Source organism: Prionailurus bengalensis, chromosome B4, assembly GCF_016509475.1.
Source record: "Prionailurus bengalensis isolate Pbe53 chromosome B4, Fcat_Pben_1.1_paternal_pri, whole genome shotgun sequence".
NCBI lineage: Eukaryota > Metazoa > Chordata > Mammalia > Carnivora > Felidae > Prionailurus > Prionailurus bengalensis.
The window spans coordinates 137316500-137342166 of NC_057358.1; the positions used below are offsets into that span (position 1 = coordinate 137316500).

Genomic DNA, 25667 nt, shown 5'->3' on the forward strand with positions numbered 1-25667 from the left:
GTTCGAGCCCCGCGTCGGGCTCTGGGCTGATGGCTCGGAGCCTGGAGCCTGTTTCCGATTCTGTGTCTCCCTCTCTCTCTGCCCCTCCCCCGTTCATGCTCTGTCTCTCTCTGTCCCAAAAAAAATAAATGTTGAAAAAAAAAAAAAAAATTTAAAGTGTGCGGTTCGGGGCGGGGGGGCTCCTTGTCCTCCCCTCTGGTTCCAGAGCCTCCCCAGCGGAAGCCCCACATTTAAAAATAATTTCTTAACGCTTATTTATTTGTGTGGAGAGAGGGAGACGCAGCGTCCCAAGCAGGCTCGTACCATCCGCGCAAAGCTCCCGACGTGGGGCTCAAACTCGCGAACCGCGAGATCGTGACCTGAGCCGAGGCCGAGAGTCGGACGCTTAACTGACTGAGCCCCCAGGCGCCCCAGGGGCCCCACGTTTCTAAACATCCTCCGTTCCCTGCTCCCCGCAGCCCCTGGCAGCAACCGTCTGCTCTCTGTGCCAGAATGTTCCTGTTCTGGAGACTTCGTGTCAGTGGCCTTTCGAGCCTGCTGCTCCCGCGAGCACGGCCTTAGCGAGGGGCATCTGTGTTGCTTCCATCGGCACCCCGCTCCTTTTTCCGGCCAAATAACATTCCACTGCACGGAGACACCCCGTTTTGTTTGTCCTCCCGTCCGTCTGTTTCCACCTTCTGGCTGTTGGTGGTGCTGAGGCCACACGGTGTCGTTCTCGGCCAAGACCCCGGGGGCAGCGTGACCGCGTGCACCGCGCACTCTGGGCCTCAGGTCGCTGATGGTGCTTCACGCGCCAGGACGTCCGGCACGGGGCCTCTCTTGCCCGAAAGGTCTTCCTTCGCCGTGGGATGCGAAGGCAGCCACCCGCCCAACTCGGCTTGTCTCTGAGGGGTCCCCGCGGCCACCTCCCGTCTGACCAGCCCCGACAGTTGTCACTGCCCTCCGGGGGGGGGGGGTGGTGAGCTGACGTTCACCCTTGGGCCTCAGCTGTGGCTGGGGGACTCCCGGGGGCCTTGCCTGCCGGGCCCTGCCCCCCCCCCCCAAAGCAGTGACGGCATCTCTGTGTGTGGCTTTCAGAACCAGCTGCTGACGAAAGGCATGGTGATCCTGCGGGACAAGATCCGCTTCTATGAGGGTGAGTCTGGCGGCCCCGTGGCGGGGACCGGGCGCCCGGCCACCCTCCCGGCTGGTGTGGCCGCTGGGCAGCGTGACGTCGCCGGCCTTTTCTGTGCCCCCAGGGCTCTGGGTGGGAGGGCAGGAGAGGCGGGAAAACCACCTCTGACCCCAGGAGGGGACCTTACTGGGGAGAGCGTGTGCCCTCCCACGACCTGCGAGAACCCGGGGGCTGAGAGCCATCGGGGGAAAGGCCCTGCCTCCCCTCACTGCCCCTGGGGCCTTCTGCCGCCAGCAAACCCCGTCCCAGCAGCCCGGAGGAGCCCCAGTTTGAGGACCAGGGAACTAGCTTAGGGCAGAGGTTTGCCCTGATGCTCCTGAAGGGGGAGGCTGGCAGGGGGCTGCTCCCTGGCTGGGCACAGCTGCCCTGTGGGGTTTGGGGGGCCTCAGCTTGGCCCTGGGCCTTCCAGACAAGTTTTCTCTTTTAAAGTTCACACCCACCCGTGAGACCTTCGGGTCCTTGTCCCCTTCACGGCTAATGGCAGCTCAGTGATGACAGGGGCTCCGTCTGCAGCCGCGCTGGGAGCAAAGGGTTGGGAGGCAGGTTCGAGCCCAGGCCAGCCCGGCCCCGGCCCCCACGGGCTCCAGCGGGCCTCTGCCTGGCCGGGGCCTCAGCAAGCAGGGAAGGGTCTTCAGGCTCCCGCGCCCTCGGCCTCGGGGCAGCCACGACGCTCGGCCTCCTTGCAGGAGAGAATTGGCCTAGGGAAAGGTGGAGTAACGGGAGGACCCGGCCAAACCACGCCGCCTTTTCCAAGGCCGGTTTCGTTCCAGGCCCTGCGCCGAGTTCAAGCCCCAGGAACGTTTCTGAGCACGTTCCGTGCACCAGGCACCGGGCACGTGCTTCCTCTGTGCCGGACTGTCCTGAGTGTTTTCCGGCTACCGATCCGTTGGGTCTCCCGGCGACCCCGCGAGAGAGCCGTCATCGCTGCAGCCGCTGCACAAAGAGGGAAACCGAGGCACCCAGGCCTGCTTCCTGGGCCCACGCTGCTGCCTCGGTTCCCACTCTGATCCTGGAAAGAAGGGGTGCTAGCCCATTTCGCAGAGCAGGACGCCGAGGCCAGTGGCCTGGTGGGTGCCGGCTGAACTCAGAGCCGCTTGTCCCCTGGTCTTCCTGTACCCCCTGCTTCTATCGGGCGGAAGCTCCGGGGCAGGAGCCCGAGAAGGGCCACCAGAACCAGTCGAGGGGAGGCGGAGACACAGACCGCCGGAGGTTTAGGCTGGCTTCCTGGAGGAGGCAGCAAAGGAAGCCAGCCGGGCAGGGCAGTGGGGGTCTGGCGCCGGGCGGAGACGCCCTCCCACGCCCGTCTCCTTACTCGGCACATTCCAGCGCGCTGTGCCTCCCACCAGCTCCGGACCAGGGGAGCTGGGATCCTCAGAGAAGAGAAGCTTTGTGCGGCTTAGTGGAGTCGTGCCTGGAGCGGCCGTGTCCGCCAGGCCACCCAGCGGGGGGGTGCCGGCCCCAGCCAGCCTCCCCAGGCCTCGGGGGCAGGCATGGAGCCCCAGTCCGGGGGCCGCAGGGCCTGGCCTCCAGTTCCTATCCAGCCCAGCTGGGGACACAGACACGGACCGGAAGGTGGCAATTCAGTGGGAGGACTGTCAGGGTGAAGGGAAGCTGTGGGGAAGGAAGAGTCCGTTCCCTCTTGGCAATCAGGGAGGGCTGCACGGAGGTGGTGGTCCTGGAGTCAGGCCTCAAGACGTGGTACGTTCGGGAGGACGTTTGGCCCCTTCAGTACGTATCGTGGGGACAGCAGCTGATGCCGCACCCTGAGGGTCAGCCTCTGGAACCCACTCCACCCGCCTCCTGCCCCCACGTGGGTCCCAGGGGAGCTCTTCCTTGAGACCCCTCCCTGTGGCCAGCCATATCTTCACCTGTGCCTCTGCTGGAGGGGGATGGGTGGTCTCACGCGGGGTGGCCCCAGGACCTTGCTGCCTATCCCCCCGCACTCCCTCCGGCCTCCAGCGAGGCCTTGGACGTCAGCTCCCAAGCGGAGAGAGAAGCAGGAAGTCTGGAGGGACAGCCTGGAGGGGGAGTCCCTCTCCTGGGCCATTTCTGAGGGTGTGGCTCGGTGGTCTTCGCTGCAGCCAGGAGAGTCCCCTCAGCGGGCAGGCACGTGAGACCTCCCCGGAGGGGCGCAGGGTCTCCTGCAGGCTCCAGGCCCCGTGTGTATGAGGACATTCATGACGCCCGCCCTACGGAGGGTCACGCTGGGGTCCCACAGCAAAGCAGAGCAGGGCCCCAGAGCCGTGCCGCCTGACTCTGCCCACTGACCACCCCGTCACCGCCCCCCTCCCCCGGCACCCCTAGATCCCAGCGGAGAACGTGGCCAGTGGGCGAGGCCGTGCTTCCCGGCCCCTCGTGCCCTCGTGGGGCCCCGAGTCTGTGTTTTACGACATCTGCCTTCCACAGCATTTCCGCCCCGTGGGCTGGAGGACGGCCCGCGGACGCCGGCCTGGCCGGTGCCCAGAGCCACCCCACGGCCGGCCCAGGGAACTGAGCCGTCTTTCTTCTTGCCCCCAACGGCGGGGACCTGAAGGGACCTCTGGAGGGCAGGGCTCCGCAGAGCTAGGTGTGGGCCCCCAGGGAGGGTCAGGAGCCGGCCGCCGGCTCGGAGCCTCGGTGCCGGCAGATTGGCCGTGCACAGAGGCCACGCCACCTCAGCCGGGTGGGCTTTCCTGGGGCTGCCCCCTCCCAGAGCCCTATGCAGATTTGGGGGCTTTATGGGCGGGGGAGGGGTGGGGCCCAGAAACCAGAGAAGGTAAGGAGGAGCAGCAAAGGCCCCTGTCCAGCCCCCTGGCTGCCGTGGAAGCGTCCAGACAGCCCCACGTGAGCAGTGCGGTCTGGAAAACCAGCCAGCATGTGGCGCTTAGCCCTCCCGCCCAGAGACACCTCCACACCCCGTTTCTCCGCAGCCGGTCTCCAGTCTGGCTCCCAGGGGGTTGGGGGGTGGGTCCCACCAGGCAGAGGCTTTGGTGACACATCCCGGGGCCTGTTTGTCTGAGACCCCACAGCCATTCATTCTCGCTTTCCGTCCAGTCCAGGCAGGGGGGCTGAGGCCTCAGCGCTTTGCACTTGCTGGGGGAGCCCAGAGCCGGCTTGGGGACACCTCTGTCCTCAGCCTCAGGGGCTGTCCTCCCCGAGGATGGATGCTCCTTCCCCGGGGCTGGCGGAAGTGCCCAGAGCTTGACCACATGCCTCCTTTCCACCCCGGGGATGTCAGTCAGCCTGGCCAAACCATCCTCTAAATCAGCTTGGATGGCACCTCCTCCAGGAAGCCCTCCCTGCCTGGTTCTCTCCACTTCCTCTCCTGCCTGGGGCATGTTGCTGCTCTTGGATATGGTCTCCCTGGCTCCCCGGATCCCACCTCAGGCAGCCCGGGGTGGCAGGGACCCGCGGCCTGAATCTCTTGGAGACTCCAACTCTTTGCCCGTTGAGGTCACCCCTTCAATAGATAGATGACTGTACTCATAGCTGCCATTCAGGGTCCTGCTTCCATGTCCTGTGATGAGTCTGGGGACCTTTGAGGCTCCGATGGATCCCCCACCTGCTTGAGGGTCACTGTGGGAATCGGAAAGGACCGTGATGTGCGCTACGGCTCCTGTGGCGGGGGCGGGGGGGTCCTGTGTGGGCCTGGGGTGTGACGAGGGACCAGGAACCAACAGGCAGCACTAACCAGCACTTTCTCCGCCCCAGGCCCCGTTTCAGCCCATCTCATCCCTGCAGCCCTGGGAGGTGGCCCTTTCACTGTCCCGTTTTATTAGTGGGGGGCTGAACGGCGGACTCCGGGCCACGGAGCTGCTGAGTGCTCTGTGCTATCGATCTGGGGGCGGGGGGCGCCTCCCGGGGTGGCGGGGGAGGACTCCCACCCGGGGGGGGGCCTGCCGGGTCTGACAGGGCCCTTTCAGGGTGAGCGCAGCGACGGCTCCCTGTGCCCCCAGGACAGAAACTGTTGGACTCGCTGGCGGAGACGTGGGACTTTTTCTTCAGTGACGTGCTGCCTACACTGCAGGCCATCTTCTACCCGGTGCAGGCAAGTGGCCCCTGCGGCTGTGGGACCCCCAGGGCCCAGGGGGGAGGGGCGCGGCCCACGCTGGCCTCCCTGCAGGCCCCCCGGCCCGGTGATGGGCAGGTGCCTGGACCTCCCAGAGCCTGTCTCCCACCCACAGTCTGTAAAGAAGGCCGGTCCCCCCCGTCCGGTCCCCGTAAGGCCCTGAGCAGCACGGAGTAGGCTGTGCCCAGCACATCGGGGCTCGGCCAGTGACGGCGACCCTCCCCTTGCCTGAGGAAGCTGACGGGGCCCTGTCTTCAGGACGAGGATCATCCAGGGAGGAGGATGGGGTGGAAGGGGCCTGAGGGCCAGCGGGGCCACGGCCCCGGGTCTGGCCCCAGATGTGTGGACGCGGAGGGAGGCGGGGGTCTCCCGTGACGGCCGCCGGGCGGGGCGCACCGTTCTGTGTCTGCAGGGCAAGGAGCCGTCCGTGCGCCAGCTGGCCCTGCTGCACTTCCGGAACACCATCACCCTTAGCGTGAAGCTGGAGGGGGCGCTGGCCCGCACCCACGCCCGCGTGCCCCCCGCCATCGTGCAGATGCTGCTGGTGCTGCAGGTGGGCGGGGCCCCCGGGAGGCCACCGTTCGCTCCTGCGTCGGGGGCGTCCGGGGAGGGGGCGGGGGTGGGGGGCAAGGCCAGGCTCCCCAGGCCCAGAGCACGTGACCTGTCAACAGGGGAGAGGGAAGCGGGAGGGGCCCAGAAGGTGTGGGAGGAAGGGGGGAGTTCAAGAGAAGCGGAGCCCGGGAGCGGGCACGGGCCCATAGCTGCGCCTTCACGCCCCTCCCGCCCCGCGACGGTTCCAGACGTTTCCGGGGCACGCGGCTTTTCCCCGAGAGGGCAGCTTTGGGAGGGGGCCAGCAGCTGGGGCGAGTGGCCTGGCCGAGACAGCAGAGGATCCGGCGGGCCACCGACAGCCTTTACCACAGACAGGGTCTTTTGCAAACCGCTGCTCCCCAAGCCCCGTGACGGGCACGGCACCCCACAGTTTGCCGGCTCACCCTCCAGGGTGACAGGACCGAGGCAGGCAGCTGTCAACCACCCCGTTTCACAGGTGGGAAATAGGGTCCTCGCTTGCCCAGAGCCAAGAAGGCCTGGCCTCACCCACGTCTGACAGGCTCCGAGGTCCTGTTCTTCCTCCTCGCCCCCCACCCCCACCGTGCACGCGGGCACCCTTGATCAGGGTCTGCGAGGTTGGTCCCGGGGTCCCGGGCAGCCCAGCCCGTGCGGATTCCAGGGCAAGGGAAGGGCGGATGAATGTCGGGGTTTGAAGGGTCCCAGCGGCAGGTGAGAGCTGGTGGTCGTCCTGGCGGCCGAGCAGGATATGGGACGGGCCCGCCGCAGGGCTTTTGAAGGGTTTTAGGTTAGACCTTGGCCAGTGGAAGCAGGGTGTCTCAGCCTCTTTCTTCACCTGGGTGACACAGTGGAACCGCCTGCCTGCAGGGCAGGTTCCAGGATGAGGGGGAGAAATCAGATGTAAAGCCCTCTGTGGTGCTTCTGGGAGCCCACGGGGGCCGGGCTGGGATTTGGGGCCAAGACGGAGGTCCCACCTGGATCCCGGCACCCAGGTGGGTGGCCAGGCTGGGGCGGTGCTGCCCCCTGGTGGCCCGTGTGCCTGACGCAGCTTCCTGGGCTTAGCCCCGTTCCCCCACTCTCCTCCTGGCCTCCGCTTTGAGCGACCTCACAGCCCCAGTGAACTCGTCCCAGATAGATCTGAAGACACAAATGCTGGTTAGCCTGTGCTGAGGGCCTACTGTGTGCCCTTTGCTTCACCGGCAGTCAGTCCCTTCTCCCTGCCCCCCCCCCCCCACCGTTGCTGGGGCCAGAGGCAGTTCTGGGGAATGTGGGGTCCCTCGTGCCCATCTAGATGGCTTATGGGGTGCCCATGGAATCCCGCCCCCCAGACCTTTGGTGTCTGTAGTGATGGCTCCTCTCTCATTCCTGATGTTAGGAATTTGTGTCTTCTCTTTACTGGTTGGCCTGGCAGGAGGCTTAACGACATTACGGACCTTTTCAAAAAGCCCGCTTTTGGCTTTTTCTCTGTCGGGTCCCTGTTTCGGTCTCATTGAGTTCTGCTCTTACTGTTTCTCTTCTTCTGCTTCCTTGGCTTCCTCTGCTTGTCTTTTTCCGGTCTCCGCTTAGATGGCTGACTTTCGGGCTTTGTCTTTTCTAATAGATATCCGTTCGAGGCTATGCTTGCCCTGAAAGCACAGCTCTCAGCGCATCCGGTAAACGTGGATCTGTTTTCGCTTTCATTTGTTGCCAGTCGTCTTAAGATGTTTGTGAGCCTCTCTTCTTTGATCCACGTGTCATTTAGAAGTGAGGGAGTTTCTTAGTCTCCACGTATTTGGGGACTTCCCCCAGTTTTCTTTCTGTTCTTGACTCCTGGTTCAGTCTCGCTGCGGTCCGAGGGCAGGTATTGTATGATTTTTTTTTTTTTTTAATCCTTTTAAATCTGTGAAGGTGTGTTTTACGGCCCAGAATGTGGTCTGGCTTGGCAGATGTTACGCGGGGGCTGGAGGAGAACACGTGTGTTCTGCCTTCGTTGGGTGAAGGATGGCGGTTAGGGCCAGTCGATCGGCTGTAGTGTTGAGTTTGATGTGTCCTTCCCGAGTTCCTGCCGGGGCCGGTCTGTCCCTGCGCGAGCACGGGGTTCCCCCACCGAGGGAGCGGACTAACTCCCGCGAGTTTCGCCTCACACCATCTGACGTGCTGGTCGGGCACAGGCACATTAGAGGTGGTTACGTCGTCCCAGAGACTTGACCGCTTCATCGTGGCCTAGCGACCTTCTTGACCCCTGCTGACCTTCCTTGGTCTGAAGTCCACCCTGTCTGAAATCAGCTTAGCTGCTCCGGCTTTCCTGTGACTGGCGTCGGCGTGCAGGGCTCTTTCAGCCCCTTACTTTTAATGTGTGTGTGGGTTTCTCGGGGGCAGCATGTCGCTGGACTCTCTGGCTGTCTTTTGACACGTTGTGTCCAAGTGTATCTTGTCCTGTGAGCAACTGGCAACCCCCTAGAAGAGAGGCGTCTGCTCCCGTGGATTCAGACATTCATTCGGCGAGCACTCACTAATGGCCTCCCATGTGTCAGCCCTCTGCCTCGGCTGCTGGGGGCACAGAGCTTGCCCCCCCCCCCCCAACTCTCCGCATCAGTAAGACCAAGGCTGTCCTGGGGGCGGCCGCCTTCCTCAGGTTTTGGCCCTAATGGAACCGGAGGGGGTAGAGATCCCTTCAGAGCTCTGGACAAGGGGGCTCAGGGAGGAGGTGGACGGGACCTGGCCGGGCCGGCAGATGAGGGGCAGGGCTGGCTCGACCCGCTCTGCCCGTAGTGCTCCATGTGTCGAGGGCAGGGGGCCCCAGGGCATGAGCTGCCCTCGCTGGGGGAGGTCAGCTACTGTCTCCCCGAGGGCTCCCAGAGGGAGGAGGCTCTATCCCAAAGGGCAGAGCTCCGAGTGCTCAGCCTGGCTTAGCCACCGGGCCCTTTTCCACGGGACGTCACATGCTTTCGGACCGCGCCGGCTGCTGTGTGCAGAGGGCAGGCTCCGGGGTGTCAAAGCAGGAGAGGGACTCGGCAGCCCCAACTCAAGAGAGAGGGCAGAGGGGGGAGATCACTGTGTGCCTTGCGATCGAGGCAGAGACCCGTGGGAATGGGGAGAAGGGACGGGCTATCTGTGGTGACCTTTGAGCTGAGGCTGGCTGGGCCAGGGAGGCAAGGAACAGGCCATCCAGTGACCACCTGCCTCCCTCCCTCCCTCCCTCCCTCTCTTGCAGGGGGTGCACGAGTCCCGGGGTGTGACCAAGGACTACCTGTGTCTGGAGACGCTGATCCAGAAGGTGGTGTCGCCCTACCTGGGCACCTACGGCCTCCACTCCAGCGAGGGCCCCTTCACACACTCCTGCATGCTGGGTAGGGCTTGACTGGGCCTGGGGCGGGAAGCTGGGCGATCCCTGGCCCCGTGCACCTCTGCCCAGGGTCCAGGCCTCCCAGTGAACAGACGGCCAGAACCACACCCCACTGGGCATTTGCTTTTCGGTCATGAGAGCATGAGCCCCGCTATGTGCCGGGCCCTGGACCCACTAGGGCCTGGGGTCCCTCCTTCAAGAACTGAGGGGGGCCCGGCAGGCAGACACCGTGTAGGGTGATGCGCCGACCCCCCTGAGAGCCCCGCAGGGGCCTCTGTGTTCCCAGTGAGGTCACATCTGTGCTCAGTCCTGAAAGTCGAGACTGGCCGGCAGAGGCCGCGGCATGTGCAAAGGCCGGGAGCCCGAGAAACCTACCTTGTTTGCAGAATCGCAGGGGAGGGGGAAGGGGGGAGTGAGGCTGCCTGGCTTGGTGCTCCTTTAACAGAGGGCCCGCTGGTTCATTCAGCTCTGTAAACAGAGTGGCTCCTATGTGCCGGCCCCTGTTCTTGGCCCTGAGGGATCGGCAGAGACCAAGCCCCACCCACACGGGCTCTCGCCACCAGGGAAGGCAGACCAACGACTAAACAGTCCCCAGAGGAGTCCCCAAGGTGACCCATACCCAAGTGATAAGAGGCCTGTGGGTGGAAAGCCCAGGCCAGACTGGAGGGTGACGGCTGAGCTGAAGGACCAGGAGGAGCCAGGCCTGGGAAGAGGTGCACGTAGAGCGTCCTGGACGGAGGGGACAGAGGCACGAGGGCCACAGGGAGGAGAACTTGGACCCTGCCCGGCTAGGAAGGAGCCTCCGGCTCCCGCCCCGGAAAGGCCGCTGAGCCGCTCACCTAGCCGCTCGCCGTGCGCAGTGCTGCCACCTAGGGTTCACTCTGCGGAACTGCAGGGCCCCGAGTGGGAGCCTGAGCTCTGCCCACCTCCCCCTTCCCACCCCCGCTGTTCTCTCCTGCCCCCCGCCCGGGGCGCCCACCACACTCGGAATAAAACCTCAGCCACGACCTCACATGGAAAGGCCTTTTGTCATCCTGCCTCTGTCCTGGCATTTCAGCACTTCCTGACCTATGGCCCACCCACATGGGCTTGTCACCCCTCCCCCCCCGCCACACACACACACACACACACACACACACACACACACTGGGACTCCTCCAGGCAGGAGCTGAGTCTGCCCTGGAAAGTGCTGGCTAAGATTTTTGACTGCACAGGTGGGGAAACTGAGGCATGTGTACCTTTGAACCAAGCAGTTGACTTGAGCACCCCCCACCCCCCGCTCCCTCTACCCACCCCTGCCCAGCTCCTGCCCATCCAGGGTGAGGCTGGGACTCAGGAGGGAAAGGAAGGCGTCTCATCGGGGCAGACGCAGTGTCGGAGCTGGGGTGGGAATCCGTGTACCCCTCCCTCACTTGCCAGGCTGCCCCCGCAGAGGGGTGAGGTGGGGCTGGGCCGGGGATCTGCACTCACTGGGCTTTTCCCCGTGGCTGCCCGTTCCTGCAGAGCTAAGCACACGGCAGGTGCTGGCGAAGGAATGGCCTGGAACACACAGGTGCCCCCGTTTCCCGAGTAGACGCCTCCCGCCCTGACCCCTCGTCTGCCTGTCTCTGCAGAGAAGCACCTCCAGCGTCGCTCCCGCTCAGGGGACGTCCTGGCCAAGAACCCAGTGGTGCGCTCTAAGAGCTACAACACCCCGCTGCTGAACCCCGTGGCAGAGCACGAGGCCGAGGGCGCGGCTGCTGGCGGCCCGGGCATCCGCAGGCACTCGGTCTCTGAGATGACGTCCTTCCCCGAGCCCCAGGGCTTCTCCGACGCGCCTGGCCAGGGCCCCACCGCGGCCTTCAGACACTCTCCGGTTCCCCCGTCGGGGCCCTGCCCCAGCAGACTGTATCCCCCCGCCCAGCCCCCTGAGCCCTGCCCAGACCCAGCCCGCGGCTCCCCTCCCTCCTCCAGCCCGGAGAACCTGGTGGACCAGATCCTGGAGTCCGTGGACTCGGATTCCGAAGGGATCTTCATTGACTTTGGCCGGGGTCGGAGCTCTGGCACGGCTGAGCTCGAGGGGACCGGGGACCGGCAGAGCGTCGTGTGAGGGCCTCGCGTCTTCACCGACCCCGTGTGCGTGTGCCTGTGGGGTGCGTGCGTGCGAGAGGTTTTTTTTTTTTTTTTACTCCGTCCCGACCCGACCCGTCCCGTCCCGTCCGCCACGGGCCCCGGCCCTTCTGCCATTCCTGAGTCTTTGCTGGAAAAACCGTCACCGCCCCGGCCCCCAGCCCCACCCCATGCTGGGTCGCACGGGCCACCAGGGGCACTGGTCAGCCACGTGTGCGCAGAACAGACACGGCCACTCTGGCCCTCCGGCGTCCCCATCCGCAGAGACTGTGAGTCCTGTGGCTCAGCCAGGCCTCCGGAATGACTCCCAGAGCAACGGGGGGGGGGGGGGTCGGTGGCAGACCCCCCTCCCCCTTGCCCTCACCTCAGGCCACGACGTGACCTCCTTGTGCCAGCCTGTCCCAGACCCTCCCAGCAGGGCGGCTTCGGGCAGGAAGAGGATAGAATAAAACCTGTCTGCCCCCATCCTGAGCTCGTGTCTGCGACGCCAGGCCCCAGATGTCCTCCCGCGGTCCCCACCCTCAGATCTCGCCCACCCCCCGCGCTGGGACCACCCCTCCCCGCTCCCAGAGCAGGGGGGTGGTGGGGGGTCTCCCGTTGCCTCGTGTCTGTGTCCCATCCTGACAGCGGACAGCCTCAGGAGTGGCTGGGACCACAGCGGGTAGGGGCACACTCTTAAAGGGTCAGGGGTCGGCGTGGCCGCCAGAGGGCGAAGGGAGCGTGGGGTTTCTCCTGGGGTGGGGGGGGATGTTTTTGCACAGGTTAGAATCCGACCCCCTGGCCCCATTCAAAGGACCCACCCCTCCTGGAGTTTTCTGCTGGAGGTGGGGTGGGGAGTGTCCCATGAGCACATAACAAGGGAGACCGCCTGGTGAGCAGTCCTAACAGAAGGGGGACTGGGGACCCCTGGGAGTCGGGTGGTCAGGGAAGGGAGGCCAGTGCGGAGTCACAGGAGCCCCCCGCCCGCGGGGATCTGCTGGAAGAGCCGTCCGCGTGGGCAAGTTTCTCCCACCTGCCGAGAAAGACCAGCCAGGAGCCCCTGGCTCGTGCAGACGTGGGGTGGGGCGGAGGAGCCCCGAGGAGCTCAGTCTTGTCACTTGTGGGACCAGAATGTACCTACCACCTTCGCAAGGTTCACAACCACTTAGCACTCAGAAGGTGCTTTAGGAACAGGTAGGGCTCAGCCGGGCAGCTGGGGAGCAAGAGAGTGACCCCAGCCTCCGGGGAGCTGGGCTCGGGGTTGGGAATTGGGCCGGAAGGCTGTCCCCGGTCCGAGAACCAAGGAGAATGGCTGTGCTGCTCGGCCGATGGGGCTGAGATCCCTGAACTGCCCTCCTTGGCTCCCAGCTCCTTCATGGAGCTCGGGACAAGCTCGAGACCAGCTAACGTTGGGGTTGGGGTGGGGGTTGGGGGTGACCATTATCAGCAGGGTCCCCTCAAAGCAGAAGGGCCCAGGAAAGGGCGGAAATGGCAGGGAACTGGCTGGCTGGGCTCTGCCCTCACCGGGGTGCTGGGCCCCCTGTTCTGCCCCCACCCCCTAGTGATGACCTCCTTTGTGGGGGTCTGAGCATCCCAGGCCCCTGTGGGCTCCAGTGGCATCTGCCAGCACGTGGGCTCATGGTCAAGTGTGGGCGCTCTGTGGGCGTCCCTGAGCTCTGTGACAAATCCTGCCCCTGGGGGGTGGGAGGGAGGCCCCGTACACCAGCCAGTGGTGCCTCACCTGCAACGGAGAGGCTGAATCCCCAGGAGGATGGGTGCTGAGCCTGAGTCCTGGCGGGATGGGTGCTGAGCCTGGGTCCTGAAGCAGTGAAGGGCTGCTTCTGCTGGGGCTTTACCCCATACCCCCTTTAAAGGAGCCGCTCATTACATTGGCCTGGAACATGTCCACATGTTCTACCCAGCCTTTTTTTTTTTTTTAATGTTTATTTTTGACAGAGACAGAGACAGAGGGTGAGCAGAGGAGGGGCAGAGAGAAAGGGAGACACGCAATTCAAAGCAGGCTCCAGGCTCCAAGCTGTCAGCACAGAGCCCAATGTGGGACCCGAACTCGTGAACCGCAAGACCGTGACCTGAGCCGAAGTCGGACATTTAACAGACTGAGCCCCCCAGGCACCCTGTGTTATACTCAGCCTTGTTCAAAAAATATTGAAGGTCATCTACATCAAAACATCTTATTATAAATTGGTGAGTTACATAAGAAAAACCAGGGCCGAACGTTACATAAATTAGGATAAATGACCAGCTATGGTAGCCCCCGCCCCAAATCCACAGAATGTGTGGGCCTTGGCCTTAGATGAAACACTGGTGACCCCCCCCCGAGAACCAAACTTTCTTACGATGAAGGTCGCATCCCTGACCGGGTCTCACTTTGGCCGCCAGGGAGCTCAGGTCAAGCCCCAAGGTTGTGTCTGCCCCACTGCTCTGTTGTTCTCACACCCCAGCCCACACCCTACCTCCAGTGTCTCCCCCTGTTCCCTCCATGGGATTTGGCACTGAAATTTCAGGGGTAGAATCGGGGGTCGTGGGACCGGAAGCTCATACAGTGTGGGAGTTTTCTTTAAAAGCAGACTGGAGAGAGATTCCAGTTGTGGAACAACCCGTACATCTGCAACACCATACCCCCTGGAAGAGACCTGAGTCCAAGAGAGGCCCCCGGGCGTTAGCCTCATGACTTCCTGGGAGACCTGCTCTGACGGATGAGTCCGTGATCAGTCTGCCCCTATGAGGAGGCCACCTGTCCTGGTCCAGCCACAGGTCAAGGAATCTGTTGAATGAGTGAAATAATTGGGATCTGTCAGCAGCCTCCCCAGGGAACCTTCTCCCATGGAATGTTTTCTATGCATCCCCGGGGCTGGCGTTTAAGAAACCTTCTTAAATGAGGTCAGGATCTCACAGTCTGTGAGTTTGAGCCCCTTGTGCTGACAGCTCAGAGCCTGGAGCCTGCTTGGGATTCTGTGTCTCCCTCTCTCTCTGCCCCTCCCCTGCGCACCTTCTGTCTGTCTCTCTCTCTCTCAAAAATAAACATTAAAAAAATTTTTTTCATTCATCTTGGGAAACCAGAGCCGGGGTCCCACTCTGTCTCAGGGGGTCTTGAGTTGGTCCGTGTGACTCCTTCGGGCGTCCGGGGAAGCCCAGGGACACTTTTCTTAGAATAGTTTTTACAACAAAGCACCTAAGATCCCAAAGGAAACCTCGTCTGTTGAAGCAGCATTCGACACATGTTTGAAACGAGTCAATGGGAACATCCACGCGTGTCCGTGACCCCGTCAGCTGCCGGATCTCACGCAGGTCCCACGCGGACTGGGAGTTTGGAGGGGCCTGGAGCAGACGTGACTCGTCGGGGCATCGACCCCCCCAGGGTGTGATGTGAGCATGTCTGATCTCTAGCAGGGACAAACCTTGGGGGCTGCTCATGAGGCGGGGCTTTGTTGACCCGGCGGAGGGGGGGGAGGGGGCGGGGCTAACTTCCACCCAGAGGTCAGAGGTCAGGTAGCCGAGGCAGAGCTGCTGTTTCCCCTCCGCGAGCTGTCGCCCGGGTCCCGCAATTGCACACACTCACAACAGCCAATATGCTCCCCTCGCCCCCACGGCAGTCCCAGAATCCACCACCCGAGGCCGTGGGAGGCCCCTGATCTTGTGTCCCAAGGGCCAGTCCGGGCTCCCCTGGCCGCCTCTTGGCTGAGGGCGGGGAACGAGCTGCCACCGGAGGCCCCACCCCTGCCACAGCTGGCCACTCGTCCACTCCTCCCACTGCTGAAACTCCCCTCCTCTCCGCCTCTCCGTGGCCTCTCCGTGGCCTCCCCGGGCACGATGCCCCGCCCTCCTCCAGCCCCGGGCTCCGGATCCGGAGCCCCGCGCTGGGAAGGCTCTCTGGCTTGTCCCCACCGTGGTGTCGGTGACCTTCCCCGGTCCGAGCTATTCCGTCTTCTCTCTCAGGCACACGCACACCGACAGGCACTTGCGCTCACATGCACGTCCTTGCTCACACTCGGACCCCCGCACACACGTGCACACCTGCAGGTTTGCACGCACTGGCGTGGCTCTGGGAAAGCAGCCTCCCCCCCGGGGCGGGGGGGGGGGGGGGGAGGGGTTCGTGCACAGGAGGGTCACACATCCTCCGACCACCTCCTGTCGCCCCCAGAGAGCCCTCCTCCGGTTGCCACCTGAACAAAGGCGTGGAGAAACGGTCGCCCGAGGCATCTGTCTGCATCTGCCGTGGCAGCTCCTGCGGCCACAACCAGTATCACAGGCTGCGGGGCTGAAGCCGCCACCCAGGAGCCCCGGATTCCACTTCCTATGAAGCACCTAGAGCCATCACGCTCATAGGGGCAGAAAGTAGAAAGGTGGTCGCCAGCGGCTTGGGAGGGGAAATGGGGTGTTGGGGAGAGAGGTGCAGCGTCGCAGGTTGAAAGAGTTCGGCCCGTTCACACCGCACAATGTGCGTGCAATGCGCACTTAGGAGGCGTCGTGAAGGGGGCGCCTGGGGGGGCTGAGGCGGTTAAACGTCTGACTCTTGGCGTTGGCTCAGGTCATGATCCCCTGGTTTGTGAGTTCGAGTCCTGCGTCGGGCTCTGCGCTGACAGCCGGGAGCCTGCTTGGGATTCTCTCCCTCTCTCCCTGCCCCTCCCTCCTCCCTCTCTCTCTCTCTCAAAATAAATAAATAAACAGTTGTTAAAAAAGAAATGGTTATGAAGGAGGAAGAAGGATGGATGGAGGTAGAGAGGAGAGGAAGGAAGGAAGGAAAGGAGGAAGGAAGGAGGGAGGGAGGGAGGGAGGGAGGGAGGGAGGAAAGGAGGAAGGGAAGGAAGAAGAAAAGAGGAAAGACCTCCTCCCCTCCCTGCAGCAGTCCCCTTGGGGAGTGTGGAATGCCCCATGCTGGCTCCTCTGTTGAGGCGCGAGTGGAGAGGAGCATCATTCTAGTGAGGACTGTGGTCCCCGTGCTCCAGGAGCGTCCAGCAGTGGAGTGGGCAGTAACCCTGGGGATTCAGTGGAGCACCAGCCCGGGGTGCACAGGGCACAGACTCAAGCCCCTGACCCCATGATGCTCTTCTGGGCCCTGGCTCCTGAACACACGGAAGGCCCGTACGTCCTTGTCTCCCGTGGCTGGTGGGGGGCCACGCGAGCAGCTCTGGCCAATGCATTGCGTGCAGAAGGGACGTGGGACGCTTCGGTTGGAGCCGGACCGCTTCTCTGCCAGGTGGAGACTCTCCAGAGCTCGCCTCCCCTCTGCCTGGTGACCGGTTGGATTCCAGATGGGACCGCTTCGGTAGGTGGGGTCCTGGGGGCTGCAGACACGTAGTGTGAATGAAAAGGAGACCTATGTGTGCGTAAACCCCTGAGACTGGGGGATGTTTGTTACTGTGGTGAACCTGGCTCAGTCTGACCGACACACTCCTCTTTCCCGAATCCTCTACAGGAGTGGGGAGAAGGCAGAATGGGGGATATGCTGTTTTATATGTATGTGTAACGCATGCCCTCGTCGGCAGAGCCGGGACCCGGGGTTCTGATCCTGAACGGTCACTAACTTCCCGTGTGATATCGGGCAAGTCCTGTACCCTCAGTTTCCGCATCTGTAGCGAGGACTTTTCAAATGCAAAATTCTGCGACTGGTGATATTTCTTTGCTTGTCCACGCACTATGGACACACGCAGAGCATGGCTGTAAGACCGTGAGATCCTAGACACCAGCGTCCCTGATTAAGTAGCCCCACGCAGATGACGGTGCGTCGGGCAGACAAGTCCTTAACGGGTTTTGACCTGAAAGTGATAATGGCTTCGTAATAAATGGATGGTCTTAACCCCAAGAACGCTCTTCCTCGTTGACTGATGCGTTTGCTTAGAGCTCAGAACTGCTTGAACAGGCTGTAAAAAGCTATAAAAATGTAAAGTCTCATCCACATCGTGGCGAGAAGAATTTCTCGTGCTGACATTTCTCTTTTCACTGCGAGGATTTATGTCAGCCTGGGTTTGGTGGGGGGAGACGAACATGAGCTAGGGTGTGGGATCGGGCAGGGCTCTTATTTGCAAGCAAGCGAAGCAGATTCTGGCTGGTTGTGGAGAAGCAGTCCATTCAAGGATGCTGGGAGACCCCCAGCGTTGTCGGGACGTGGGAGAGCCAACGTTGACGTAATGCGCCTTCCAGGAGCAGTGCCTCGACCCCCCCCCCCCCCAACACACACCTGATGAGAGAACAGCCGCTCCTGCAGCCACTGCACCGGGACGCCCCCACTGGGATGAGATGCTCCCCCTGAACAGAGACGCTCCCCCTGCACAGAGGTGCTCCCACTGCACAGAGATGCTCCCCCTGCACAGAGATGCTCCCATCACACAGAGATGCTCCCCCTGCACAGAGATGCTCCCATCACACAGAGATGCTCCCATGGCAGAGAGATGCTCCCCCTGCACAGAGATGCTCCCATGGCACAGAGATGCTCCCATGGCACAGAGATGCTCCCCCTGCACAGAGATGCTCCCATGACACAGAGATGCTCCCCCTGCACAGAGATGCTCCCATGGCACAGAGATGCTCCCCCTGCACAGAGATGCTCCCATGACACAGAGATGCTCCCCCTGCACAGAGATGCTCCCATGACACAGAGATGCTCCCCCTGCACAGAGATGCTCCCATGACACAGAGATGCTCCCCCTGCACAGAGATGCTCCCATGACACAGAGATGCTCCCCCTGCACAGAGATGCTCCCACTGCACCGGAAGAACCCACAGCTGCCACCAATCGTGTCCCAGGTACTTACTTGTAGCCACTGCAGCCTCCCCCACCCCCCACGCTGAACATCGCGCAGCTGCCCTTTCCACTGCAATGTACCCCAGGGCTGCTTCCTCCCTCCAGGCCCACATCACAGTGATGGAGCCTAAGTCACTGTCTGGGCCCTGGTTGCAAAGCAGACTCTGGGTAAACCCGTTGTCTGGCCACACTGGGCAGAGAGACCAGTAAGATCAGGAATCCCAGTGTGGCGGGGGCATGTGAAAGGTGCCGGGGTCCGGAGGCCACAAGCAGCGCCCCACCCTGACGCCCTCCCTGATGTCAATCAACTAGGGCATCAAGAGTGTGGCCTGCTCAATTGGAAATCAAAAGGATTTCGATTGCTGGGTCCAAACGATTCCAGAGGACATTGCAGAGCACGGATGGGTTGCATTTAGTTGGCAGTAAGTGCCAACAGCCACGTGCATTTGCTCGGAAACGGAAACGGGGGTGGGGGTGGGGGCACCTGCGAGGAGGCCGGGGTCAGGAGGCCGGCGGGAGCCGGCCTGCGGAGAAGCCCCTCCCCTCGCTGGGCCTCAGGGTCCCGGCCCTGGAGGCTGAGGCGTGGGACGCGTTCTAGATCCCTTTAGGCTCAGCCCGGCTGCCTCGCCCACGCTCAGCAGGGAAACTGCGGTTTCGCGGTTTTAATAAGGTTCAAAGCTGAGCGAGTCTTGGCGCAAGCAGCTGCAGGGAGAGTTAATTTGGGAGAAAACAAACGTGAAGCCTAAGACCTTGGACCGAAGGATCTTTATTTCCTCCTTCCTTCCAGCTCTCCAACCCCCAGTGCTTATTAATGTGGAATTTGCTACTTGGGGGAGAGCCAACTCTGACTTCATAAACATTTGTAAGAGCAAATTTAATAAAGCCGGGAATAATGCCATTCAGATGTAATTCCTCCGTTTCACATTATTATTCTTCCTCTTCTATTGCCGGGCGTTTGAAATGCACGGAGTTATTGTTACAGCAACAAAAGGAAACCAGGGACTGGTGGCTTGCCGATTAGACGCACTTGGGGAAAAACAGAAGCGAGAACCTAACCGGGATTCGCCTGGGTTTTACGGTTCCTTTCTGTTTCTCTTTCCTTTTACTATGAATGGTGGAGCACACCTGCATTGTTTCCCTTGTAATCGGTCTGTGTTATTATTGCTCGATTGTACGAATCTTAATCTCACTAAGCTACAGTTGTGGAATTTGTAGGAGGTTTTCACAAACGCAAATACGAGGAGGGTGGCCTTTCCCCTCCGGGCCTTAATACCATGAAATGATGGGGGCAATTCTGTCCAAAGTCGCTTTTAATTTTATTAAAAGTTTACTTATTTAAAAATTTTTTAAAGTTTATTTTTGAGAGCGAGAGCAAGAGCTAGTGGGAGAGAGAGAGCGCGCGCGCACTAGTGGGGGAGGGGCAGAGACAGACAGAATCTGAAACAGGCTCCAGGCTCTGAGCTGTCAGCACAGAGCCGGATGTGGAGCTTGAACTTGGGAACCAGGAACGGTAAGATCATGACCTGAGCCGAAGTGGGACGCTTAACCGACTGAGCCGCCCAGATACCCCAAGTTTATTTATTTATCGAGAGAGAGAGAGAGAGAGAGAGAGAGAGAGTGAGTATGCCAGCAGGAGCAGGGGAGGGGCAGAGAGAGAGGGGGAGAGAGAGAGAATCCTAAGAAGGTCTGCACTGTCAGCACAGAGCCCATCTTGGGGCCCAAAGCCACAACCGCGAGGTCATGACCCACGAGGAAACCAAGAGTCAGACGCCTGCTTACCCGACTGAGCCACCCACGCGCCCCCAAAGTCACTTTTTAGGACAGAAATCCTGCAAACTGTCCCCCTTGCATGGAAGACTGATCTCGCACCGATACTAAAAAAAGACAGACGTTTGCCTTCCAAAACAGGAAAAGAGAAACAGCACCAAGGCAATCCGATCAATTGGATCAAATCCCCCGATTTCACTGTCTTGTTTTGGGAGCCAAGTATTTGGTATAGAAAGAGGCCCATTCCTGCTGCATCCAGAGGCTCAGACGTGGACGTGGGAGGAGTGGGTGCCACAGTCCCCTCCCCACGAGAGTCCCTCGTGAGCAGGACGGTGCTAATAAGAACCCGCAGGTGCACTGTGTCGGTTGAACGGGCCGGCCGGTGACGATGCTTACGGATTCTTTGCACAGAAAAAGGCACGGGAGCGCCTGGCTCTGGGGTCCCACACAGACCACGTTCGGCCACCGTGGCTGACAAGATCCCAAGGCAGAGGAGTGAGTGGTGGGTAAAGAAGAAAGGAATTTATTTCAGTGAGGCGACACCAGGTAGGCAACAGACTAACGTCGCAAAGACTCTCTCTAAAGAGCTGAAAATACTTCCCGGTTTACCAAGGTCAGTGCGTCCGTGCAGGTGGGCAGTAAAGGCCGGCCATCGTCCTGGGGTCGATCACTCGGGGACTTGCTGGCCTGAGGGCGGGTCCCTAATGCTTAAGGGAGTAATTTCGGTTCCCGCCGCGGGTTTCTTGGCCTGCAGGGTCCTTTGCCCGAGTTAAGAGATACGCCGGGGAAAAAAACTTAATCAGAAGGTACAGACCGAGGTCAGAATGGAGGCCGTGGAAGTCCTCTTTCGACCCTAGGAGGAGACAGAGGTTATTTCTTCATTCACGTTGAAGCTGGTGCCAACTCTGAGGCAGGCAGAGAGCAAACAGCCTCATGGCCCTGGCCTGCCATGGGACGGAAACAACCAACATTTAGTGCCGGGCACTGGTCCTGTCTACACTGGTCCATATTCGCTTATTTCATGGTCATCGTTAGCAAAACTGGCAGGAAGCCCGCTGTCTCGACTTTGGGGAGGATCAGGTATGCTGGCTGAGTATGCCAGCAGGTCTAACTCCTTTCCCACTCCTGGAAAGGTTATGGGTCTCAGACTCAGCCAGTCAGAGGCCTTCCCTGTTTTTGTTTGTGTGTGTGTGTTTGTTTGCCAGGGTTGTCAGGAAACAAACTCTACAACTTGGTTAAACTGTATAAGGGTATGTTATCAGAAGATGCTTTGGGTTGTAAGAAACAGAAAACGCAAACTAGTTTTGACCATGAGAGAATTTCTTGGTGCATCTAACTAGCAAGTCCAGAGGCGGACCGGGCTTCAGGGCAGGTTTGATCCAGGAGCTCTGCACTGTCACCAAGGACCCAGTTCCTTGCCGTCTCTGTGTAGATCTCTTTGCCTCTATCTCTTTGTGGCCAGCCCCGTGTCTCTAGTGCACCAAACTTCCTCATCCGGGCTGGGGGAGAGAACAGGAGAAAGCAGGATTTCTTTTCCCCCAACTATCCTGCTGGACTGGCCTTCACTGCTCACCGTGGCATGAAGAAGGGCTGCGTTGACTGACTTCCAGAACCTTAACCATCGCTGTTAAGAGGGGCGGTATTATTGCGGACTGGCCTCTGCAACCAGATCACCCCCCTAGAGGTGGGGAGAGATCAGTACGCCTGACTGATTACCTTGGTTGCTGTATAATGGCTATTGGACACAGCAGAGGCCGTCACACATGAGCCCAGAGCCACCAGCAGCTGGGCCACCGTCCGTGCAAGGCGGCCTGTCCCTCCCCACTCCTCCTTTCCCCAGAAGAGAGGGAGGGGGGCACGGGAGTTGGGGCAAGGCAGGGTCTCAGGAAAGGGTCCTGTGGATGCTGTGTTGGGGCAGATCAAAGGGGCCAGGGCACAGCGGGGAGAGGCTGCTGCCCTGAGCCACGTGGCAGGTGCTGGTGGCCTGATCTATTTGGGACGGTGTGGGGGACAGAAGTGGCGGCACCATCATAAAGTTTGAAGTCGGAGCTCTCGGGGCTTGCCGGGGGAGCACGTATGGGATGTGGGAGCTGGAGGGGAGCCAAGGATGACCCCAAGGGTTTGGACAGCGCCGGTGGGGAGTGAGCTAGGAAGCCCAGGAGAGGACTTGAGCCGCTCAGGTCTCCACATGCAGATGTCAGGTGGGCAGTGAGAGAGGGGACTCTGGTCAGGAGATATGGGTTAGGGACCATCAGGGTATGGACCACGTGGAAAGCAGGAGGCTGGATGAGATCAGAGGGAACGTAGGTGAAAAGGGGGTGAAGATTCGGCCCCCGGGGGCATGGACCTTCAGAAATCAGGGAGATGGGGCAGGGGGCAGAGGGGAGACTTTGTGGTGCAGCTGGAAAGGAAGTGCTCCCGGAATCAGAATGCAGTGTCGCTGGAGGACCAGGCATCCTCTCGCCTGGGGCCCTGGGCACCTCCGGGCGTCTCTGGGTCCCAGCCTGGGCCTTCCTGATTCTATGACCCCTGCTTCAGGGCAGGGACAGTAACTGCTCCCATGGGAGGAAAGGCAGCACTTGGCCCTGAATGACCCTTTGGGAGCCCCAAGTCTTGGTCACACTGCCTCCTCCAGGGAGTCCTCCGGGCTCCTCAGCTTGGGTCAGGGCCGTCTCTGGGATTGCCCAGCCGCTGTCTCCGTGGAGTTCTGAGCCCAGCGTGGGGTCCCCGCCGCAGTCCCCGGAAGGCAGCCCGGGCCCAGAAGACGCTTTGGGAGATTTTGTGGAACGTTTCCTCTGAGCTCCTCGTAAACCTCCCCGCCCCGCACCTCACCGTGCACATCCCTGAAGCGGAGAAGCGGATCAGCGAGGAAAGTGCCTGCCCCAGGGTGGGTGCCCGAGGGGCTTGACCCAGGCAAGACCCGGGGGGCGCCCCGCGTGCAAGGCTACAGGGGCTTGGAGCTCGCGGCGCCGCCCCCCGAGGCGGGGCCACCTGTCCAGCCCCCTCCCGCCCCGCCCCTCCCGACCCCGCGGAGACCCGGCTGACCCCCCCCCCCTCCCCCGGGAGCCCGCGCCCCAGGAATGCGGCGGCGGCGGGCGGCCAGGGGCGGGGCGAGGGGCGGGCCCGGCGTGGGGGCCGCTTCCGGGGCGGGGCCAGGTGAGTGGGCCGCACGGCGGAGCCCAGGTGAGGCGCCGGCCGGGCCGTAGGCAGGTAAGGCCCCGTGTCCGCGGGAGGGAGTCCGCCTGTGCCTCGCGTGGGGACGCCACGCGGGGCCTGAGGGTGTGAGGCGGCGGCCGGACGGGGTGGGAGCTCAGGTGGGCGCGGCCACACGTGACCCGGGCCAACCCAGCCGCCCCGCCCTGGCCGGCGGGCGTCCCTGCCCCTCACCGCCCCACCCCCACCCCCACCCCCACCCCCACCCCCACCCCTGGTTTTTTTGGAGCGCGCTCCTCCCCCCCCTCCCTGCACCCCTCCCTCCCCGCCTCTCCTCCCTCCCCGCCACTCCTCCCCCCCTCCCTGCACCCCTCCCTCCCCGCCTCTTCTTCCTCCTCGCCACTCCTCCCCCTCCTCGCCCTGCACCCCTCCCTCCCCGCCTCTCCTCCCCCTCCCCGCCCCGCACCCCTCCTTCCCGGCCCCCCTCCTTCCCTCCCTCTTCCTCCTCCTGCACCCCCTCGCCTTCTAGCCCTGCACCCCTCCCTCTCTGCTCCCCGCTCCTCCTCCCTCTCCTTGCCCGGCACCCCTTCCTCCCTGCTCCCCGCCTTCCTCCTCCTCTCCCTCTTCCTCTGTCTCCTCCTCCTTGCCCCCGCACCCTCCCTCCCCAGGTCTCCCCCACTTTTGTGTTTCCGTCTGGGTAGGCTGTCTCAGTTCACACTTGCCGCCCCCCTTTTTCCTTCCCCAATTCGGGTTCTCCCATGACGCAGGGTGGCGCTTCAGGCACATCAGCCCCCCCTCACACCGAACCAGGGAGGTGGGGGGCATCTTTCCACTTCCCAGATGGGAAAACAGAGGCAGAGCAGGCGCTAGGCTTATTCAAACTCCAGGCCGCTGGCTGGGCTGCTGGCTGGGTCAGCAGGGAGGATAGAAGCCAGAATTAGTGGGCCAGAAACAGATCCCCGGCCGGTCAGCCTCCGGAACCGGTTAGGGGAGAGGTCTTGGCTGCTTTCACTGTTCTCAGCCCCTGGCATCGGCCGGCCTGAGAATTCCCGGGGTCACTGACAGCGGCACTGGCTTGGGGGTCCCCGCTGCCTCGGGAGGTGTGTGAAGGGTGGTGGCTAAGGTCCCCGGAGAAGGCCCCGTGGAATCCTCAGGAAGCGGGGCACAGGGCAGGGCTTCCTGTGAGTCCTAGTTTGGTGGTGTGGGCACATGGCCTTGGCTGTCTGGCCGCCACAGACTTTGAGGTTTTGTTCGCGTCAGAGGCTGGGCGGGTTCCAGAGAGCACTGTGCTGTGCTCCAGCGTGTCTGTGAAAGGCAGTGTTGACGTTTGTCCAGGTAGAAACTCAAAGTTTAAATTAAGACTCAACAGTAAGCCTCCTTTGGGTGGTTTCTGTTGGCACTTTGGGGACCTTGTGTGTGAGTTCCTCCTTTAATCCAACGCTGCGGGGGGGGGGGGGGGCAGGGGCGGACAGGGACCCAGGGTACTGGCCCGAGCCCAGCTACTCCGTGTGGACAGCCATCTATCTCCACAGTCCCTGCCCACAGGGGACCCAGAGGGAGGCCAGTGGCTAGTGGGAGGTCAGGGAGGGCATCCTGGAGGAGGCAGCCATTGAACTGGAAGATGGATGGGAGGTGGGCAGGAAGGTATGCATGTTGAGGTCACCCAGAGGGTGGGGGTAATTCACCTGTAAGCTGGGGTGGAAACGCCTGTGGGGTACCTTAGGTGGAGCCATCAGGAATTTACTTGGAAAACGTCACTGGAGTCCTTGGAAGGTGACCTCAGCGAGATGTTTTGAGGTCTGGACGCTTACTCGGTCTGACATCCTGTGGACCAGCTGGTTCCAGGCCAAGTCAGTTGTGGGCACACCAGAGACGGTGGCTTCCGTTAAAGAGGGGACAGTAAGAGCTCAGACCACCCGGATGTCCCCCGGGGTGCTTGTCTTTCCCCACACCCAAGAACCCATCCCCTTCCTTGATTCTAACCCTCTTTCAGGGATGGGGAAACTGAGGCAAGGAGGCTCGGGTGCCTTTCCGAGGTCGCAGGGCCAGTGAGTGAGTGGAGAGCCAGCTTTGATGCCCGCTGTGCTGTGGCTCCTTCCAGGGCACTGCACTGAGGTCTGCCTTCGTGGTGGGGACAGTCAGAGTCGGCCGGTGACTGCCCTTCCGATCTCGAGGAAATCGGCATGGCGATGTAAGAATGACGTGTTCAGTTTTTCAGATACATCGTTAAACTTTTCCCTCAATCCTTAAGTGAAAACGGATGCTCAGAGAACACGCGCCAGGCGTATCCAGAGGCTCCCCAGGCCTCCTGGGGCACATTTGAGGGGAGCCCTTCCGGGCCCGGTACTGGGTGGGGACGGCCTGGAGGATGCCCCGTGTGGGGCTCTTGCAAGTGACGTACCGCTCCTGAGTCCTGCCCCAGCGACCTCACGCGGAGGCCCCGGGTGCAGTCCAAGTTTCTGGGTCCTTGGAAGGCCGGAGACCCGGCTGGGTCATGGTCACCGTTTGCTGACCTCTCAAACGGGCTGCGTCAGCAGGCTGCCCTGCGGCTCAGCGGGAGTACGTGGGCACTCAGTGGGGGTCGGGTGCTCAGCCTGACTCCTCCACCTCCCTGACCCCCGGCCATGTGGCCTGCAGCTGCCAACCAGAGCTGTAGCCACTCTGTGCCCTGGTGTGCCATCTGCAAAATGCAGACAGTGTTATTACCTACTCGTGGGGTCATCGGGGTGGTTAATTTGTGCAAAGCGCCTCCGAACAAGGTGTGCACCTTTGTAAGTGT

General features: G+C 61.8%; 2 protein-coding genes across 7 annotated transcripts in view; both read left to right on the top strand.

Moving 5' to 3' along the window:
* PRR5 (proline rich 5) overlaps positions 1 to 11691 on the top strand; it is a 45306-nt gene extending 33615 nt beyond the window's left edge. For 3 of the 4 annotated variants that reach the window (XM_043562871.1, XM_043562870.1, XM_043562872.1), the window contains 5 exons: positions 1078 to 1135; positions 5110 to 5201; positions 5635 to 5775; positions 8986 to 9121; positions 9681 to 10724. In XM_043562871.1, coding sequence (XP_043418806.1) covers positions 1078 to 1135; positions 5110 to 5201; positions 5635 to 5775; positions 8986 to 9121; positions 9681 to 10690 — 1437 coding nt within the window. In that variant the 3' untranslated portion in view covers positions 10691 to 10724. The other variant, XM_043562873.1, reaches the window with a different exon arrangement.
* An 11181-nt stretch (positions 11692 to 22872) lies between these two features.
* The window catches only part of ARHGAP8 (Rho GTPase activating protein 8), a 64914-nt gene continuing 62119 nt past the window's right edge, over positions 22873 to 25667 (top strand). For all 3 annotated transcript variants that reach the window (XM_043562875.1, XM_043562877.1, XM_043562876.1), the window contains exon 1: positions 22873 to 22945. The gene's annotated coding sequence lies outside the window, so the exon portion shown is untranslated. The remainder of the gene's footprint in view (positions 22946 to 25667) is intronic.